Genomic DNA, 22,741 nt, shown 5'->3' with positions numbered 1-22,741 from the left:
AATGGGTCATATATAGGAAACGATGCTACAACACGCAGTTTCTTGTTTTCTGGAAGGATTTTTTTCTGGATATCCACCACCAAGGGAAGTCATCAATTATCTGATAAATCACCATTTATGTGGCATACCTCCTGACACACAATTTAGACGAAAATACAGGGTATCATTGATTGCCCATGTCTGACAAATACGTCATACAAGCCTGAATATAACCAAGGTATGTCTCCAATTATCTTAAATCCCCTGGCTTAAAAATAAGCTAAATACAATTCCGAATATTTCATTCAGGGTATTGTAGCCTGTATTCGGCGACTTTAGACCCCTCACCAGGAATAAACGTGCAGGTTTATGGGTGGGGCAAAACGGTGTGTAAGGCGTAAAGTGATATGTCGCATCTGTACGTTATTAAAACTATACTAGGCCTATTGTTTGATGATTCATGTCTGTTTTTTAATCCTATTTTTTAGTAGACACCAATGAAAATATAATGCATGTAATGCAAATAATATTAGTCAGATTTAGTCAGTTTTATGTGTTTTTATTTTTTATTAGTCAGTATTGTAGTCTGTACTTCGGTGACTATAGATCCCTCACCAGGAATAAACGTGCAGGTTAATGGGTGGGGCAAAACGGAGTGTAAGGTGTAAACCATTGACGTTCGCCAGGCACAGTCAACCTGACAAGAACTATTGACTTAAAATGGTATTAGAAATGGCGAGAGCTGCATTCGAACACACGACTTTACTGGCTACGGGCAGCGAGTCCGCGCACGCATGAGTGTTCATTCGGATGCGAGTTTATATCCCTCGTAGGACTGTACAAGCAAAGAGATTCTGGTAACACTGGAATATCACTAGAATAACACTATATCTTAATTATTATAGAGTATAAAGACAAATGTTTTCTATATTAGAAAAATCTGAGTGGTGAAGATAATGGCTCTGTCCTCTAATTGAATCTATAACCAATATTCATATACATGTGTCTTTACTAAAACGCATTTAAAACGCATCAGGGGTAAAGAGGAAATGGCACTAAACCGATTCTAATTTGGTATTGAGTGTTCATTATATTCACACTCAGAAGAGTCAGTCATGCGTTAGTAATGACAAGTGTCACCGGAAAGCACACCATTTTAATGTAAGGGAAATGGAACACACAAGACAAATACAAAATCAGTACCGTGTATGTTGTAACAGCTTGTCGTATCCGACGCCACGCACGTTGTAAGACAAGCGCAAGACCTCTAACGTTGTTGATTTGGGATCGACAGGCAATGTGCCGTCCCAGGTAATCCCGCAAGGTGCTCGATGGGCGATCGGGAAATAAGGTAGGCCATGGCATAACAGGTACATTATTCTCTGCCAGCAAGCCCATAGAAGCACGTGCCCTGGCTTTGTCCTGTTGGAAAAGCCTTAAAATGGCGTCACTGCAGCAAACTGCATTATCACGACCAGTGCATTCATAGAGCTGTTTTCTGTGATGAAAAGTGATACCGCCGCAAAACATCACACTTCTGCCACCCCATCGATTAGTCTGCACAACACAATCATCAAGATAACGTTCCTCATCGCGTATATGTCCTTAGGTGTTCTGTGAGGTGAAATTCGGCAGGAAAGAGAAGGCCATACCAGCGTCGAAATAACCATTGACTGTTCAGTCTTGTGATGGTACTGCGGTGACATCCAAAGCTTGCTCCTATGGCCCTTGCAGTCAGGCCAACCTCAGTCAAATCAATGGCGTGCTCCTGTTCCCCCGGTGTCAATCGTGACACTGCATCTTCAGTGCTATTCCGCTGCTACAGCGATTGTGCGGAGAGTCATTGAATGCCTTCCCTTCTTACCTCATTTCTACACCCAACATTAATGACTCTAATGTGATTTTCAGGTCTAAAAACATATTTTTTTTTTGTCCAGTACCTTGTTGCGTTTTGGTGACGACCCATACAAAGGCTATCAGACCTGACATCATCTTTGGATCTTCTTACTCCCAACCATGGATATTTTCGTTGTTATTCTCAGACTATGACCATATTTTTCACAGATTCACGTTGGTGCGTTTTTAAAGCGGTTCAGCATATATATCAGCGGCCACGTTTTTATTTCAACCAGAAAATATCATTTTCATCGATAATGCATTTTTAGTGGGTGATTAATATGCAATCATTTCTTCTATGGCCATAAAAATTTTGTTATCACTTCCAGCAAAATGTAAACCTTGGACATCTAAATGAGTTGTGCTCGGATCTGAACTTTGCTTTTTCTTATCGCACTGTTCTGAACTAGATGTTTTTGTGTTTAAACTGATATATTAATACAACTCTCTTTTCTTAGAAGAGGTCACAAACCAGCTGCAGACCAAATCTCCTGATGTAAAGCCCGCGGTAGCATGTACAAGACTTCCTCACTTACCCGGAACTATCTCCCTCACAGAGAATGCCACATGACCATTGTAAACACCGGTTAGAGAACGTCGGCGAAAACAGCGACAGGTAAATCATCAGTAAATAAAAGCAGGTGTACATGTATGAAAAGGTGGGTGTACAGTGTAACTATACAGGCCTATGCTTTAGAGGAGTATTCTGATTCGTCAGAAGATATCAATGTGTTTTGAAAGTATGCCGTCCTGTAAGTATTAACATGAATATCTGCACTTACCTTGCTGACAGTCATTGTTCGTCCATCCGTCCTGACAGCCTCCCTCACATAACCCTCCTCCACACCTCATCCTGTCCACACAGTGACACTCATCTCCACATTTAGTGAATGATTCCGGGTCACAGACTAAAACATAAATGTTTCCACAACGTACGTGACATTTTTGTAAGACGTTTTAGCACCTGCAAACTGTATGTAAATGTGTTTAAACTTCATAACCAGGTGAAAATGTACGCAAAGTCAATCTCAAGTAAAGAACTGAGTCCTATAAATTGCCCGAGGCAAATGAGGCTATATTGGCCCAATTACACCATGATGCCTAGTACACACATATATACATGTAAACTCTCTCAAATGGACCTCGATCAATATGATCAAGGTGCAACAAAAAACCACCTAAGACAGTATCAGCAAAGGGATTAAACCACAGGCGTGAAAAGTGTCGGGTCTGCTGTTTAACTATCGTAAAATATTAACGTTAAAATCCACCGGCCATAAGTACGCAAAGCAGCTCTTCTGGAGGTTTTATTCCGACGATGTTCCGAATGTTTACCTTGTGGGTTATGTTTTTCTCTATTCCAGAAACTCAGCTCAAGTGCTGAAAAGTGCGTAAAACGAAAAAAATCGGGCAAGCCTGCTCATAGCCTGATCGACAAGACCATAGTGAAGGAACAGAGAAAAGCCAAACGCCAGCTTGTTTGTAAAATGTATTATTAAATTAATTGGCTTGCTTTTACCCAATTGTAAGGAGAAAACTAAACTCAAATCAATAAACCATGCCATTGTTCTCATTCTTGTGCATGAGTGCACGGCTACAACCGGTCCCGAACTAATATAGCCCTATATATAGACCTACACCTGTGCTCTAGAGCAAAATTTACCTTGGCCTAGCGACTAGGCTGCTAACTTGACGAAATGACTCAGAATTCTCTCATAAATTAGGCTGCTGTGAGTTCAAGTCCAGCTTATGTTGACTTCCTCTCCAATCGTAAATGGAAGAGCTTGCAGCAATCTGATGATGGCCGTGTGTTTCCAATGGCCTCTGCCCGGTTTCCTCTCATCATAATGCCGTGTGCCGTCGCATAAGTGAAATATTCTTGAGTATGGCCAAAAACACCAGTCAAAAAATAAAGAATATTCTTTTTGAGCATGGTTAACTGGCGTGAGGAAATACATATAATATAAATAATCAACTTCGATCAACTCTGTGCAACATCAACACTGGACAGGTTTTGATAAATAAGCTCGGTTCCAGGCTGTAAATCCCATAGTTCAATCTTGCTCCAAACCACAGTGCATACCATAGTGCAATCTACACGTCCTTCAGTGGCCCGGGGGTGGTGATAGGGCAGAGGGAGACTCGACAGTGCGTCCTGAAAGGCACAGGTACCACTAGGACATTCTGGCTGAGAAGTGTGGCATTCGGGCCATTTATATGCTTGTGGTGAGCATTGTATACATACTTAGACCTTGGCTACAGGGACAGCATACAATGTATTCTACACGCATTATAACAAAGTGGCTACAGGGACAGCATACAATGTATTCTACACGCATTATAACAAACTGGCTACAGGGACAGCAAACAATGCGTTCTACACGTTTTATTACAAACTAGCTAGAAGGACAGCATGCAATGTATTCTACACGTATTATTACAAACTGGCTCCAGGGACTGCATGCAATGTATTCTACAGGTATTATTACAAACTGGCTTCAGGGACAGCATATAATGTATTCTACAGGTATTATTGCAAACTGGCTACAGTAACAGCATACAATGTATTCTACACGCATTATTACAGACAAAAGATGTCTATATCTACAAGTTCCTTAAACTTACATCGTTATCAAGTCAGTGGAATAACAGAAGAAAAACTTGAAAGTAAATAGTGTTTCAAATGAAAGAACAAACTTATCAATGCGTTTAACGGGTTACACAGAGGTTGACTTCAACGTATTATATATACCCAATACATGTAGGTATAGGTTCACTTTCGCTATTTGGACAGAAAAATTTTCGCCTTCATTGATTGTCAGGCTAGGAAACAGTTAGCGGTGGATGACGCTCGTTTGGCCGATGAAGATCACTTGTCATTAACCAGTAAGCTCTCAAATACTGTCCGATAATGTAGAAAAAAAACATGCATTTTCATGTATCAATAAACTTGTTGATAAACTTGTATATTGGCCTTTCGAAACTGGTACATGTAATGACACATTGGCCTTTGGAAACTCGTGCATGTACTAGTACATTGGGCTGGAGTCTAGAACTATTCAGATTCGGTATACCTGGCATTATTTTTCATGTTTTCTTCTCCTGTAACTAGAATCAGTGCCCAGTTGTCCTCAGTCGCAGTTTCTGACAGTGCCAGAAATCTGTGACTGCTTTCAGGTTAATTAAGTCGCATTGTTACCCTGTATCACCCTCAGTGTCTAGGAGGTCAGGATTACAGCCAGTCACAGTCAAAATGGCAAATGTAGGAAGTTTGGCGTTTTGCTAAGAAACCCGATATAAACAAAAAGCTGCTATGAGCTGTTTTCATTTGTTACATGTAATACAGTTCAATCCCAAAGTCGTGTTCCCATCGTCGACTGGGACCAACTCCGTATACAACCAGTATACAACTCTCTCGTGTATGTCTTCAAACGAATTCACCGTCTAAAACACCACATATTCGTAGACTCCGAAACACACAACCGTCCACCATAGTGGACCTTTGAGGGGAATAATCAAGGTCAAGTTCCAAATCCTCCAACATAAACTACCAAAAGAACTAAGAAAGCTAAAGAATGCAAAATGTGTGTTTTGTAGTAGGGGGTAGGGGAGGTGATACAAAGCAGAGCCCGGGGGAAACCCTCGACCATCCGCAGGTTGCTGAAAACCTTCTCATCTACAGCCGGAGAGTAAAGCGAATAGATACTAATATGTATAAATTATTATTAGAGACAAAGGTTGAAACGGATTGTTTGTGTTTTCTGATATCACTTCCTGCCTCATCACCGTCACCAAATATCACCTCGACGTTGTGAAAGATTCCTGTACAAAATTTGCTATTGGTGGCAATGATCTAAAGCGAAAGGTAAAGAGCGACGCATGCGCTGTAAGGAGTATGGCATGGCAGTTTTCGCTTGTTAAATGCGTGTCCTTATTTTGCAATTCTTAAATGTATATTGGTCAAGTATATGTGAACGTCCAGTAGAAGACATTAATTCTCAATGGAGGCCATACATCGGTGTTATGTAAACAGCGTTTAATTATTTAACTTTGAGTTTCTTGTACATCATTTGTCTCAGGATTTCAGTCATATATAACTAGATATATATAATACATGTACAATTCAGGATACGTTAAAAGCTGCTTGTATTAGGCTCTAAATACAATAAATAAATAAAGTCTTTATATACTCTGAATTCTTTCTATCGTAGCTTTTGGCTTTATGTTTTGTACTATGATTCTCAGAAAATGGCTGATGTGAAACTGCTACCAATATAGTCTATGGTACATATTATGACGCTTAATATATAATCTGTCATCTTGCTTTGACATGAAGAATTTTGAAGATGCACTATATCCAGCAGTTATTACTATGATTATGATGGACTAACATCGTCTTCGTTGCTCTTGTTTTACTCTCTATGCTCTACGTCTATCACACTGTCGTCGCTGTTCTGGTTTAACTCTCTATGCTGTACGTCTATCACACTGTCATCGCTGCTCTGGTTTAACTCTATATTCTGTACGTCTATCACACTGTCGTCGCTGCTCTGGTTTTACTCGTTATGCTGTACGTCTATCACACTGTCGTCGCTGCTCTGGTTTTACTCTTTATGCTGTACGTCTATCACAGTGTCGTCGCTGCTCTGGTTTAACGCTCTATGCTGGACGTCTATCTCACTGTCGTCACTGCTCTTGGTTTACTCGCAATGCTGTACCACTTTCACACAGTCGTCGCTGCTCTGGTTTTACTCTCTATGCTGTACGTCTTTAATTATGTCTATACACTACACCATACAATGAAGCTGATCAATCTATTTCTTTAAGAGAGTCGCCTATATTCAATTGTCTGTAAAATCAGCCATACTCACTACCAAGATTTGCCTTTAGTCACTGACACGTAACAGTCCAAGCTCTACACTTTGACATGCTGAACGTCCATATTATCACAAGGAAAATATTTTTGCTAATTCATAATGTGTTCAATTCTTTAAGCTCATTTTCGACACCAAGAGATCATTGCCTGAGATGGCGTTATAATTATTCAAAAGCAAGTTACATGCTGGACAGTGGGCGAGAACAGAAATTTGTTTTACAATGGCAGCTCCACGCAGTAACACTACGATCCCTAGGAATAGACTACATGGTTTTAATTTCCTAGAGGCCTCCGCTCAGTCGGTTAGCGCGCTAGCGCAGCGTAGTGACCTAGAAACCTCTCACCAATGCTGTCGCTGCGAGTTCAAGACCATCTCATGCTGGCTTCCTCTCCGGCCGTACGTGGGAAGGTCTGCAAGCAACCTGCGGATGGTCGTGAATTTCCCCCGGGCTCTGCCCGGTTTCCAACCACCATAACGCTGGCCGCCGTCGTATAAGTGAAATATTCTTGATTACGGCGTAAAACACCAATCAAATAAATAAAGAAATTTAATTTCTTCATCTCTAAATCCACACCGCCATGAGATCATACACAACAACAGTTTATGATCACACCAAGTTGACCTAAGTTACAAAATTGCAGAAACTGTCTATTCGTAAAGTTAAAAAGAAGGAAACAGAACGCAATTTATCGAATAAATCCCAAAACAAATGTGTCGTTAATCTCAGTGACACTACCTTAGCAAGATATCAGGACGATATTTCTGCAAACGACTCAAACACATTCCGAGTCGAGAATAACATATTCCGTATCTGGACATTGTAACTTCAATGGAAAACTCTATTTCAAACTTGACAGATGACATCAATGCAACAGAATTGAGAATTAAAATTAAAGATGTTTTGGAGAAACATCAGCCAGTCTCACAACAACAGAAATATGCACAAGAAGAAAGAAATGCAGTCAAAAAAAGCTGAAGTACAATACCTAGGTTGTCATTCTTCCTGCGGTCAAGGGCAATGCCACAGTTATTCTGAACAAGAAGGACCATGAGGAGGAAGTACAAGATCTCTTATCGGACAGCTGTTATCAGAAACTCAAGAAAGACCTGACAATAATTATCAATAAGAAAATTTAAATAATTTGCATAAGGAAAAATTAATTACAGATGAACTTCGTTGAGAACGAGGTCAACCACGTCCTACAAGCCCGAAGTTGTATTGTCTCCCGAAAATTAATAAAAAGAATATTCATCTACCTCCTATCGTTTCATTTATCGGGTCCGCGCCATAGAGCATAGCTAAGTATTTACCATCCATTCTTCGATCGTTGACGGGCTCATCATCTTTAATCGTGAAGAGCCCTACACACTTTGTAGGTAAATTAAAATTAATTCACCTTAAGAAGAACGATGTACTTGGCAGTTTTGATGTGAAATTTTTGTTCACCAAAGTCACGATAACAGAGACAATTGAGATAATCATGAAGAAAATCGACCACAACAGAGATCTTATTGTCAGTTCTTTACCTGCAAATTATTTGAAACAGCTATCTGGACTTTGTTTGAGATTAAACTACTTCCAACAGAGGGATGATTACTTTAAAATGCAGGATGGTACCCCCAGGGGTGCTCCTTTATCTCTTGCTGTTGCTAACATATTCATGGAACATTTTGAATCCGTTACCGTGTCTAATGCAGTATTAAGATCCAAATTATGACAGAGATGTGTAGGTGACACATTTGTAACATGGAATCATTGTAAACCGAATCTTCCTTCATTCTTACAATATTTGAATTCCAAACATCTGTCTATTCAATTTACCATGGAGGTAGAAGAAGACCACAAACTAACATTCCGATATGTTTGAGTTGAACGAGTAGGTGAATTCAAGACTAGCATTAGAACTGCATTGAATCTCAAAGCTACACATACTGACCTCTATATGCATTATGCGTCAGGCCATTCTACTGAATTCTAATGGAGTGTTACGTTGTTTAGTAAATCGAGCCTATAAGGACTGTTATAAAGAATACCTTGAAGAAGAACGTAATCACTTAACTAATGTATTTTTATGGCACGGATATGAAAAATGTAAAATTAGTCATGTCATCAACAGTTTAAAAAAAAGTTAATAATACAAAAACACTTGAAAAGAAACCAACAGGCATCATAAATTTACCATATATTCCAGGCTTAGTTGAAAAACTAAGATGTTTTTTTACGTAAGGAAGATTTTCGGGTAGTTTTTAATACAGGGAAAACATTAGGTAATATTTTGACAAATATCAACGATATTGAACCTCATAACAGTAGATAAAAAAAAACAACATTTACTACGTATCATGTGAGTGTCCCGTGTGAATATATTGGAGAAACTGGTAGACCCCTTTATCACAGAATCAATGAACATAAAAAGGTTGTTCGTACAAGGGAAATCACTAAATCAGCATTAGCTGAACACAGCTCGAGCTGTAACAAAACCTTTTTGGTGGGATAATATTAAAATGTTATCTACAGTACCACACTGGAAGAAGAGGAAAATCAAAGAAGCATTTTTAACAAAGAATTTCAACCTTATAATTAACAGACATTGTGGTATTCACATCAGCAATATATGGGATAAGTAGCTCCATTTCACACGTATTTCTCACCGTATAAAGATATTACATTTGACAAATACAATACGGTAGTAATAGTTATAGAATGATCTTACGATCATATTTTTTTACATATTTTTTCCATATATGTAAGACACATTGTAAACAGCGTTACGGTGTTTCACAATACAGTGTATTGTGACGTTATCTTATGCTTCATGTTTATCAAGTGTTTTCTTCTATAACAGTTTATGAGGTTCTAATTATACTGTAATGTAATAATGTGGTTACGCAGAACAGTTGTCTTCGATATTTTCTTTGATTTTTGTTTTAAAGTGAAAAATACACTTGGAAATACTTTTTGTATGGTGGGTATATGTGACCACCACTTGGTACATATTGTCTTTGTGTAAAAATTTTTTAATAAATATTTTTTTTGTGTAAAAAGGTTTAATAAATATATTTGGTCTTTATTATTTATTATTTATATTTGGTCATTAGAATTTGGTCTTTTCAGGTAATAAATGTGTTCCGCCAGGATTTTGAACATAAAACTCTGTCAAAAAAGAAACGCAACCCCTGTCCTCGGATATCAAAAATTCGTTCGAATAAAGTTATTGCTTCCAAACTAAATTTTAGCCAAATGTAATGAAATTATACACGTTTTTAATGAAGATTACCATCCAAACAACTGCCTTTTCTCTCCTAAGTGTATTTTATTGCTTATGACATCACAACGCATGGACTGACCCTGTTGACGTCGCACACAGAGCCATTCACATGCAAATCATGTCAATGGCAGTTATAGTGTGGGGGTGTATAAAAGCCCACGTGCTTTCATATTTTATTCATTCATTCGTCGACGAAAGGCAGTCGGTAAAATGCCGCGACTGAGTGCTGCCGACCGAAATATCGCCATTGGTCGTCTTCAAGCCGGAGAAAGTTTTGGTACTATTGCACGACACCTAAATGTTCACAAAACAACGATATCCCGACTTTGGAGCCGTTACAACAACTTTAATTCGACCAACGATCGCCCGAGAAGTAGAAGGCCAAGAATCACGACCCCACTTCAAGATCGGTACATCCGGGTCCTTCACTTGCGTAATCGGCATGCCCTACCAACCTTGACTGCCACACAAATACCAGGTTTGAGGAGAGTGTCGGCTCAAACGATTAGGAACCGTCTGAAAGAAGCGGGTTTACGTGCCTGTAGACCAGTTGTTGGACCTGTACTACGCCCCTTACATCGACGCCTACGACTCAGGTGGTGCAACAACGTAAGGATATGGACTTTACAAAACTGGAGGCGCATCTGGTTTTCTGATGAATCCCATTTTCTTTTGACACGTCACGACGGAAGACAGCGTGTGTATAGGAGACGTCATGAACGCTTTGCGCCCATCTGCGTCCGGCAGGTGGACAGATTTGGCGGAAGCAGTGTTATGGTTTGGGGAGCCATCTCGTACAACCAGAAATCAGACTTGGTGATCGTTCCAGGAAACCTGACAGCCCAACGTTACATCAACCACGTGTTACAGCCTCACCTTCTCCCGATTATTGACCGACAGACACAGCTTTTTCAACAGGACAACGCCAGGCCTCATACTGCACGTGCAACAATGAACTTTCTGCAGGATTCCAACGTCAATGTCTTGCCGTGGCCCTCTAAATTACCAGACCTCAACCCTATTGAACACCTGTGGGATACTCTGGCTCGACACGTGCGTCAACGTAAGCCACCGCCACAGACGCTTCAACAGCTCGCCGTTGCGTTACAGGAGGAGTGGAGGGCCATTCCCCAGGAGAGAATCCGGCGGAATCTTATCCGTTCTTGTCCAAGGAGATGCCGTGCAGTGATTGCAGCTCGTGGTGGTCATACGAGATACTGAGGAAGACGCCCCCTGGTGAGCAACTGGTGTCTGTGAGATGACTTTTGAAAAGACAGTTTTAAACATGACCATCTTGATTATTATTCTGCCAAATTTCTGACTTCTGTCTTCAATAAGAAAAAAGTTGTGCCGTCCTAAAACTAAGTATTAAAATCTCTAAAATACGGGGGTGGCGTTTCTTTTTTGACAGAGTTTAATTATATTTTAATGTATCCTCAAAAATTATAATAATTCAGATTAAATGCATGTTTTTGGATATGAACCACAAATTTACATCTAAATAAATTTATTAAAACATCCATCACACGTGCCAAATTGTGGTTCCAAATACCCACCTTACAAAAATATTTGTAAATAAGATTTCAGGCTCTTTCATCTGATTTTGGCATCATTTTTATGTTTCTGCTCGTTTAAATAAATAAATATGAGCGCCCATATATAATAAATAGGAAGTTTATTCACCGTTAGCCGTTACATATGCTACATCATCGAGATTGTAACGCGATAAGTGATGAGGTGATGGGAACACGATTAGCACCCACGCACCCGACTCATTGAGGAGTCTGTATATACCTATCACTGCCTGTAGCTAGGTATGCACATGGTGGACAGCTGGGACTAGAACAACTATGTATATTGAAATGAAAGTCCCTTGAAGTCCTAAAGTCTAGGAACAAGCCTGGGTCGTGCCTTACTAGAGACTTTAAAATGGTACTTGCTGCTGCCTAGCTTAGCGCTCAGTACTGAGAAGCTACAACAAACAAACAAACACGACAAGTTGACCCAGTAACAGTGTGATGTGAATGAGTACGTGTACGAGTGAAAAATTACAACGTGAAAAGCCAAACTTACATGCATTCAAAACATACATACAATCTTTCAATTTAAACACAGGGTGCAGCAACACGAGGTAATCCTATAAAGATGCTCTTATAAAAAGTATAATCGGTATACTATCTGTACCCTCATTGCCACGGTCACCACCATGCGGAGCACAGTCAGCACCACCTGTGCCACGTTGAGCGACATCCGCACCACGGCCTGTACCATGAAATTTGTTTAGCCAGTAAGGCCTAATTTTAAAAATATTATTTTGTTAAAAGTACTGCGTTGATCTATATGTTGCTGTGTGTTAAATTACTTGTAATGTATATATATATGGTAAGAGTTCTATCGAAAAGAAGGCCTCTACGGCAGAGGAAATTCGCGGTCGGGGAAATACGGTCACAAGTTGATTGTACTCACCTTGCCCGTGGCGGACCGGAATTGAGGTCAGAACTACCAGGGTCAGCAGGAGTGACGCGAGCATGGTCATCGTGTTCGGACAATCCTGCGGTACCGTCGTGTGACAGGCACAGACAGTAAAGACTGAACTAGCAGCACAGCTTTCAGCGTAATCAAGCTTACCTTAAAGTTGCCTGAATAAGTAGTAAAAATATATTCTTCACAAATACTGGTCTTTGTGATGGCATAGGCGTCCAGGCGCATGCTGTGCTGCTTTTTGTTCCGTACAAAGCGAGATCTAGACCTGTATGGGTTATATTCACGGGAAAACACGCTGGTGGTACAAAAGACCTACACACCTGAGTGTGAGGGCCTAAAAACGTGTTCATACATTCAAGTGTATACACTATATAACTCTCGTGCTGCGTATAAAATTTCAAAATAAGATTGTGACTGGGCTTTATACACACGGGAGAATAAGTCTGATCTACTTTATGGTCATTCTCACACAGGTCATTTTACAGGTATTGAGGTACATAAGCAAAAACATGTTTGAAAGGCACAACTGTGTATTGCCGTCTTGAAATACCGATGGTTGGGGGGGGGAGGGGATATAGACATATGCAGGCTTCAATAAACAAAAAGATAATTGGGTATTTGGTATATCAAATGAAAGAGACACAATATTTATGTTTCACCACCATACATTTTCGTACAGCGCTATAATTTAGCTTTGGCTGGTTAAAGTTAATATAATGCGGCACTTTAAAAGATATCTTGGAGGGGTTGGGGGGGGGTCGTGATAGGGGGCTAAAGAGGTTAGGAGGGAGAGGGGGTTATGTGAAGCGTACAGTAAAAGGGCCACATTTACCGCATCAGATCCAGCTCTGTATCAACCCTAATTATAGCCAAAATTACGTCACTGTTATTATTAACTCCGCCCCTTGATATCTGCTTTGCATTATATCTCCGTTCCGGCCGTACATGGGACGGTCTTCAAGCAACCTGAGGATGGTCAAGGGTTTTTCCCCGGCTGTGCCCGGTTTCCTCCCATCTTAATCCTGGCGGCCGTCGTATAAGTGAAATGTTCTTGAGGATGGCGTAAAACATCAATTAAATAAATAAATAAATTATATCTCCGATTTTCTAACGTTGCTTAAGCTTGCTGTGAACATGCCACATTGTGTGCCATCACTGGAGATATTAGTCCTCTGCAACAGCCAGGAAGGTCCTGCATGTTTCGAAGTCTATTTTCAGTCTTAAAGACCAGATATTTGCTATAAGACTGAGTGCTGAAAATACACGAATTAATAATTACAGGTAACAGTGAAATTGCATAGGCATATAGTTTCATTTTGTTGATTTATTTCTTGCAATGTTTCGGCAATATGATCATAAGGTTTAGAGGAAAATAAACATTTACACAAGAGCGTAATCATTTAGTACACATTACTTATCAGAACAAATATTGGCGGAAAAGAAACATATATTTGAATTTTAACATGATCAATCTGCTTTTAAAAAAAAGCCGACAGTCTAAGCCATGATTCACAGTTAGAATGTCAGAGTGTCATTAGTCATTAATAGATCGCACGTGGGAGGGTCTTGCAGCAACCTGCGGATGGTCATGGGTTTTCCAAGGATTCTGACCGATTGCCTCCCACCATAATGCTGTATGAATTATAAAATGTCTAACAGATATATCTGAAGTAAAGTTGTTGTTCTATCCAAACACATGCATTTAATCTGGATTATAATATTACTAATGAATATATAAAAAATATAAAATAATATCAAAATCCAGGTTTAACATATTTGTTAGCTAAAAAGATCAAATTCTAGTCAAATTGTATTCATTAATCACGTGTTAAACCATCATTTATAAAATTATTACACAAAGACTATATGTACCCAAAAAATGGTCCCAAACACTCACCATACAAAAACTATTTTCAAGTGTCTTTTTCTCTTAAAGGAGAAGAAAACTTAAATATTAAACGAATATCATTGAAAAGAGAATGTATTTTCTCGCAGATACATGCCATAAAAATTCTAATATGTACCTTAAGTTGACAAACTATAAATAAAGTCAGCGTCAAAATCCGTTGTGGGCGACTCATTTAGCCTAAGAACTAGACCTGAAGCCTTCTGTGTTAGGAGGAGAATTGCCATCGGAAACCGTCGAAGTGCAGTACGTACATTTCCAGTAGAACTCTTCTTCCAAGAGGTTCGCGAACAGTACTGTTCGTTTTCCCCTTGACGATCGGGACATCGGAATGTTGGACGTAGGTTCCGAGTTTACGCGAACAAGCCGGCAAGTTTAGCAACTCTCATTGGCTGAGAGGCAAAACATCCCCAGCATAAATTACAAGGTATTAAAGATGGAGGACGCGAAGGACTCAGCGATTTATGCCAGCTTTGACATTTTCAGGATTTACGTGCGTGGCGAGGGAAAAATCGATAAATTATGCAGCAGGCACCACCAGATAGAAAAAAAACATGTGCTTTTTTCAACCCTATAGTGTCATAATTGTAAGTTTTCTTCTCCTTTAAAGAAAAATCGAAAAAAATATTGCACACCACATTCACAGCTACTTTTCGGCACTCTTTCGTCTAAACTTGATGAAATGCTTTTTGTACGTTTTCTTCACCTTAACAGACAGACATACAGACGCACATACAGACACACACACACATACACACAGCCATACGCACAAACAGAAATACATAAAGACAGACAGACACACACACCGACAGACAGACAGATGAACAGATTGACATAAACACACACAGATACACATATCCAGACAGACAGGCAGGCAGACACACAGCGAGACAGACAGACAGACATACTACCCCCCCCCCACCCACCCCCCACACACACAAACACACACACACACACACACACGCACGCACGCACACACACACACACACACACACACGCACACGCACACGCACACGCACACGCACGCACGCACACACACACACACACACTCATGTTAGACACATGTATGGTTCTGAGCGTTAGGAAATCCAAACATATTTGCCATGTCTCATTTCAAAGAGACTGTAATGGATATCTATAATATACTCTCCCAAAAAAGAAACGCAACATCCGATTCGTTTTATCCAAATATGAATTTTTCAACATCATCTTAAATACAAAAATAAGCATCACATCACACTGAAATTTTCCACACTGGTTGTTCAGACTTTTAAGTTTAATTACAATGTCAAAATTTATCACATTAAAGTCCATAGCACTCAGATGACGTCACTGCAAAGCCAATATCTGCTATGCCCACCATTAACCCGTAACACAGCGCGAATCCGTCTCGGCATAGACATGATCAATCGGGCGAATACGGTTTTGCGGAATTCTTCTCCATTCTTGGTCAAGAGCCTGCAGCACTTCCTTGCTGAGTTTAGGGCGCTGGATGACGACTGCACAAGCGTTTTCCCAAGTCATCCCACAAATGTTCTATTGGGTTCAAATCTGGTGATTTGGGACGGCCAGGGCCAGCACTGTTACGTTCTGGTTCTCCAGAAAGTCAACCGTAGCACGAGCTGTATGCGGCCGAGCGTTGACGTGCTGAAAAACTTCCCTACGAAGGTCCATTATGGGCAGCATGTGTGGCGTCAAAACCTCATCTCTGTATCGATCGGCGTTAAGGTTGCCTGGGATGTGCACCAGTTGAGATTTTCGGGCGTATGATATGGCACCCCACACCATCACACTTCCTCCACCGAAATTGTCGACTCAAGGACGCAGTTCCTTGCGAACCTCTCATTTCGGCGTCTGTAGACGCGTGTACGGCCATCTCTTTTCTGCAGCATGAATCTGGATCATCGCTGAACCAGACTCGCCTCCAATTTCGCAGATTCCAGTCCCTTAATCTGTTGCACCATCGTACCCTTGCGCGTCGATGCTGTTGTCTCAGTACTACGCCAAAGTAAGGACGTCTGCGACGTAAGCCGTTTTCACGGAGATGGTTCCTGACTGTCTGTGCCGATATTCGTCGGAGACCTGGGACATTTGATGCTGTTTCTGTTGCTGTTACGGTTCAGTTTCTGAGATGAAGTAACCGGATGTAACGGTCTTGGGCTGCTGTTGTGACCCTAGGTCGGCATAACGTTGACGGTCAGCTGTTGAACCGGATTGCTGGTACCGTTGCCAGAGCCGGAAAATCGTGCTCCGGTGAACATGATAACGTCTAGCGACTGCATTCTGTGATTCACCGGCGAGGAGTCGACCAATGACGATGTTCCGGTAGCGGTGTCTAGTCTTGGCATATCTTGGCAGGTTGGAGAAGCAACTTAGTGACTGAATTCAACGGAACGGTTATGTGTCTTTTATACCCATTAAATCCGCTTAAAAATACGGCATGATTCGCAGGTGCAACTGTCCTAAGTTTTTCTCTACGAATCCCTCGAGCAGCGTTACACAAAGGCCGACCTTTGAAGGAAGTTCTACAACATTGGTGGTTAAGGTATTTACATAGAGATTTGCAGTTAAATTAGAATGTAAATAATTCTAGGTACTTATTGTATTGAGTTCATACTGTGAGGACTGCAAAGAAAAAAAGATATAGTTTTATAATAGGTTATCTGTCATGTATCTACTCAATTTAGTACTTATTATCAGAAATAGTAGTTATTCAGAAGAAATATTTTAAAGCAAGTTGAGTACCTGAGACTGTTTACTCCTTGTGCATTTGTCAAGGGCCAATACCACTGCCTGGCCTAGTTTCCAAGACAACATAGGTATCTACCACTTGTATCCCAGTTTGTTCTGGGATGTTTCGAATGTCATAGGCTATACTGTCCAGTTTGCCGTTTCTATTTCAGTTGAGTGGGAAATCTGTACGTATAGACATCTTCTTACCCATAAGGGTGGCAGTAGATTTCAGGTTGCGATCTTTGTCCTTTTACATGCTCTAATTTCCTACTGATGGCTGGGAGATTGTTGTCTCGCGTCCTGGTAATATGTCGTGGTGTGGGGAAGTCGATGAACGTTGACGATCGGAAAAAAGTCAGCGATTCTCTGTCCAAGTTCATGTCATCTTCCGAAATCTTCTCATGGCTTCTTCAGTAATTTCATGGTCACTGGTCTGGTCGAAATTCCGTTGAACAGGAGGTTGTGTTTTCTTTCGTGAATTTCCATTACAGCTAGTTTCTTTTCGAGATCAGAAATATAAGCCTTCAGCCTAGCTTATGACAGCCTGTTGCAAGGATTTGACTTTTTCGTTCAGCAGAAGGAAACCTCGATTCAAGAGCTGGGTCAACGGAGTCTAGCATTTTTACTCGTTTATTCAGATCATCAATATCGAATTTAATTGACCGGACCCGATAGCACACTTGGTACTGCTTTTGGGAGCGGTAGATCCAGGGTCAATCCTGGGTTGAGTCAAACCTAAGACTTTAAAAGAGGAAGTAGTGGCTTCCTCTATTCGCCCTTCGGCATGAGAGGAATAGTGCAAGTACTGGTTGACAGGTATCAGTATAATAGCTCGGGCGGGTCGGCTTACTTGCCTTTGGCAAGGCGCCTCAGTGAAGTAGCACTAGATAAAAGAGCGGTGGAAATCTGCCCTGCAAGAAGGAGGCACATTACATGCATTACATAAGTATTCCTTCGTCGTCATATGACTGAAAAAATGTTAAGTACAAGGTTAAATCACTAGCCCTCATTCACTCACTCAAGCTTAATTGATTTAATACCTATTTCCATGAGGAACAGTTAGAGTCTTGTTCATTCCCAGTTTTAGGTTCACAAGGTCGATGTTTGTTCCCTTTTGGCTGACATGTTTTTCTGATCGATTTCCGGTACACGTGCTGTTGTTGTTGCAGATCACTTTTAATACAATTTAAGATGCCTCTAAATTTACCACGCCACAACAACATTCTCTGATTCGCCTTCTGCATTATCTATTCTACTAAGGAGAGCAGTACATTTACATTTTACTGGATATTTCAACTTCTATCCACAAATCATCAACCGAGTTTTGTGTTAGTGCTTTAGTTATTATATCCGCTTTGATACGTTTTCTACTTTACGACAGTCCCGTAAAGCATAATCAATTGCCGTTTGGTTTTCCGCATATTATCAGCAATAACTCCACTCCTCGGGCTGCAATTCAAAAATGCCGTTCTAGAAAGGGAATCTATACCTCCCACACAGTCAGACCGACCAGGTACAATGTACTCTTCACCTACACGTTTTTGGCCACAGTTTTTGTTGCTGCCTTATTAAGCGCCAGAACAATTTTCACAGTAAAAATCAGATATAAGACAATTATATATACAATCACTGTCACGACCATTACATTAAATCGCAACGATAGATGTATATATCTCTGAAAGTTTTCTGAGAGCAGCATCTTCATACAAATTCAATTGTTAAATGGACAACAGGTTCCGGTAGTAAACAAAAACAGGAGTGAACTTCCTTTTTCACTGATGTGTAGAGAAGAAATACTTCCCAGTCCAACAAAACGCTTCGTAGACTAGGATCTGAACTGACTACATCAGACGATTACATCAACTGATATAACAGAGTAGGTCTGCTCCGAATTACATCCCTTGAGGCCACTCTCCGGTTTTAAAAGGTGTGTTCTTAAGAGTAAACAGTGGTTAGGTGGGACCTTATGGCTAATGAAAAGTTTCGGAGTGGAAGAGGCATAAACTGGTTGAAGACCTAGCTTTTGAGACAGATTTGAATTTTATAAGTTAGATGGAAAGCACAGGAAAACGTCATGTATTTTTTAATTAATCCCTTGGCCTGGGTAATTTTAAAATCCTAGGAAAATTAAAAACATCAGACAGCTTCGTCGAACTCTTTTAGCCGAAAAACATGGACCATGTTAATTTATTTATTTGATTGGTGTTTCACGTCGTACTCAAGAACATTTCACGTATATGACGGCGGCCAGCATTATGGTGGGAGGAAACTCACGACCATCCGCAGGTTGCTGCCAGACCTTCCCACGTACAGCCGTGGACTATGTAGAAATAGAAGCTGGCTCAATCAAGTTTTACAATAAAGTTTCACATAATATATCATTTTATTTATTCACATTCATCACTACACCGAAATAAGCTTGTTACCAGCTAATCCCATAAAGCATTTGTCGTTAAAATGTAACAGCTTCGATAAATTTTACTTCTACATGGAAATGGTACTCAATATGGATTGCTTTATCCCACATATGACAGAAACACCAACTAAATAAAGAAAAAGACAACCCTTCACCAAAGGAATACATGTATGGCAAAGCATCCCACTTCAGGTTTAAAAAGCATATCATTTTATATTTCTGATATTGCATTTCTCAGAGTCTGGAATTCAAAGTAAGCGAAATCTCGCACAATGTCTGATGGCCTCGTGAGAATTCTAAATTAAATATAGATTAATAGAGTTAACAAGTGAGCCAGAGAAATATGCCTGTGGCCATTTAAGCCTGTTTACGCCCTTGTTCCGAAATAAATAAGGTTATATCATTTGTTATTTGTTCATTTAAGAGCTTTTATTGTACAGAAATGACATTCCAATAACAACAGAAATACTAAAAGTAAATCCGAGATGTATGGGGGAAAAACGGTATTAAGTATATTATGTTATTAGCATTTTAACTACTTATTTATTTATTTGTTTACTTCATTATGTATAGCAATGTCCTGGAGAAGAGTTCATCCATGTGACGACACGACAAAAACATCCTGCCTCTGTCAAGTAACTGACGACCGTTCCCATTGTCCGTGGATATAAATGCTTCACATTGAACTGCTTAGTCGTGGGTAGCTGACTCCCTTCGATAGAAGTAAAGCGGTTGGTCGGCCTTTTTACCTTCAGACAAAGTGAAATATCCATTCGCGTCATGTGACCAACAGACGGATTCACCACGCGGTTCTGGGTGATATGGCAATACAAGTGGTTCTCTTTTGACGGCATCCACGTAAGACTCGCCTGTTGCTAACTTGTAGTATAACACCCATTCTTTAAATTTGATCAGCATTTCCGTGCCGTCCGGGGAAATGTCACCGACCACTGGGTTTTTCTTGCTGGTGTATCGTGTAAAGTTGGCTTGTCTCTGGACGTTTACGACATTTCCTGTCCCCCAATTTCCACTAGTTGGCACATGCGCAATACATGATGGCTCGTCATCCGTCTTAGAGGCTATGTAAAGTTCCTCGTTTGGATCAATCATCAGTGTTTCAGAGTCTTCGTCTGAAAATCTCAAGTTTAAAGACAACAAAAATGCTCCAGCATAGCAATAATGTCATTTAAAAAAAATAAGCCATTTTATTTCCGCTTTTTTCAACCCTCTTTTGTCGCAAATATACAGAAATCACCTGCTGTGAACCATGGGTCAAAGGCCTCAAGCAACTTATTGTATTCAATAAACCACTCCACCTGCCCCTCTATACGTAGACAATATGCCTCTCATTCCCCTCGCCCTACCCACGCACATTTCTCTCTCCCTCTCTCTGTGATATGTTTCAATGTATGCTTTAATACGCATGGCTTGTAAATTGTTTAGTTTTAGTTTTCTTACGTCTTTGTCGTCTTGTGACTGTACACGTTTGTTTTCCTCGTGCTCTCTACTGTGTATGTATAAATAAGACTTAACAAGGCTTTCTCCAGTACATTCATCAAGATGGCTACAGTTTTCTTTGGTAAATATATCGGTTTGGTCGCCTTCTAAAACATAGTTTCGCTCAAATATACATGAGAAAAGATGTTGACCTCAGTATCTCTAATATTTATCTTGTTTTGTTTTATTTTCACTGCTTTCATTTACGTTTCTGAGTTATAAGGTTTTCTTTGATAGGTAGGCCTCGAAAAAGGCCGAGTATAAAAAGTGATAAATATTTCCATTTTTTCACCAAATGGGAAGAAACATATGAAGATGTCACACTTACTCATATAGAAGTTTTGAGTCCACTTGCAGGGCTTGATCCAGTTTGTCGTTTCTATTTTAGTTGAGGTGGGAAATCTGTACGTATAGACATCTTCTTATCCATAAGGGTGGCAGTAGATTTCAGGTTGCGATTTTTGTCCTTTGCATGCTCTAATTTCCTACTGATGGCTGGGAGATTGTTGTCTCGCGTCCTGGTAATATGTCGTGGTGTGGGAAGGCGATAAACGTTGAAGATCGGAAAAGAGTCAGCCGATTCTCTATCCAAGTTCATGTCATCTTTCCGAAATCTTCTCATGACTTCTTCGGTAATTTCATGGTCACTGGTCTGGTCGAAATTCCGTAGAACAGGAGGTTGTGTTTTCTTTCGTGAATTTCTATTACAGCTAGTGTCTTTTCGAGATCAGAAATATAAGCCTTCAGCCTAGCTTATGACAGCCTGTTGCAAGGATTTGACTTTTTCGTTCAGCAGAAGGAACCCTCGATTCAAGAGCTGGGTCAACGGAGTCTAGCATTTTTACACGTTTATTCAGATCATCAATATCGAGTTTAATTGACCGGACCCGATAGCACACTTGGTACTGCTTTTGGGAGCGGTAGATCCAGGGTCAATCCTGGGTTGAGTCACACCTAAGACGTATTTCTGTCGGCTCCTTCACTCGGTACATCGTGTGAGGCTCAGGGCCTCCATCACTGATGTCACCGATGTATAAATATGTTTCCTGGCCGCACGTGCCCACGGCAACATCCTCCCAGTCTTTATTGGTGGCATCGGATATGGTGAACGTGGCCTGGATGTGAGCATTTGTAGCGTTGAGGGCGAATATTCGGTTTTGGCAGCTAACCCTGACGCCTCCGGGATCTGACGGTGATTGACCTGTCCCTTGTCGATGGCGTCACTGAAACTCGGATCTAGATTGAGGGGAAAAACAATAACCTATATCCAGTGATTAAATTATTATCTTTTACTCATATGACAGAGGTCTGTGTAATACTGGAAGGAATGCGGAGTGACTGCATTAAACCGTGGGCACTGGGCAAGTGAGTGACAGACTTTTCCACGTCATGTAAAGATGTAAATCATGCTGTGAATCGTCACATATGTACACACTTGTGTGCTGTAGCAAAAAGAAAGCGTCACATATGTGGATACCTGTGTGTTGAAGCAAACAGAAGTCATCACATATGTACACACCTATGTGCTGTAGCAAACAGAAATGGTCACATATGTACACACTTGTTGCCGTAGAAAACAGAAATTGACATATGTGTACACACTTGTGTGCTGTAGCAAGCAGAAATGGTCACATATGCACACACTTCTGTGCTGTAGCAAACAGAAATCGTCACATATGTACAC

The 22,741-nt window shown here is 40.4% G+C and overlaps 1 protein-coding gene across 1 annotated transcript in view; it reads right to left on the bottom strand.

Annotated features, from left to right (window-relative positions):
• The window catches only part of LOC135463487 (multiple epidermal growth factor-like domains protein 10), a 39,652-nt gene extending 27,095 nt beyond the window's left edge, over positions 1-12,557 (bottom strand). The window contains exons 1-2 of the mRNA XM_064740745.1: positions 12,488-12,557; positions 2,658-2,783 (exon numbers count right to left, since the gene is read on the bottom strand). Coding sequence (XP_064596815.1) covers positions 2,658-2,783; positions 12,488-12,557 — 196 coding nt within the window. The remainder of the gene's footprint in view (positions 1-2,657; positions 2,784-12,487) is intronic.
• Between the last annotated feature and the right edge of the window lie 10,184 nt (positions 12,558-22,741).

The sequence above is a fragment of the Liolophura sinensis genome, chromosome 3, assembly GCF_032854445.1.
Source record: "Liolophura sinensis isolate JHLJ2023 chromosome 3, CUHK_Ljap_v2, whole genome shotgun sequence".
Lineage (NCBI taxonomy): Eukaryota > Metazoa > Mollusca > Polyplacophora > Chitonida > Chitonidae > Liolophura > Liolophura sinensis.
Note: the sequence above shows the minus strand (reverse complement) of the source record. Positions and strands in the feature narration are given on the sequence as shown.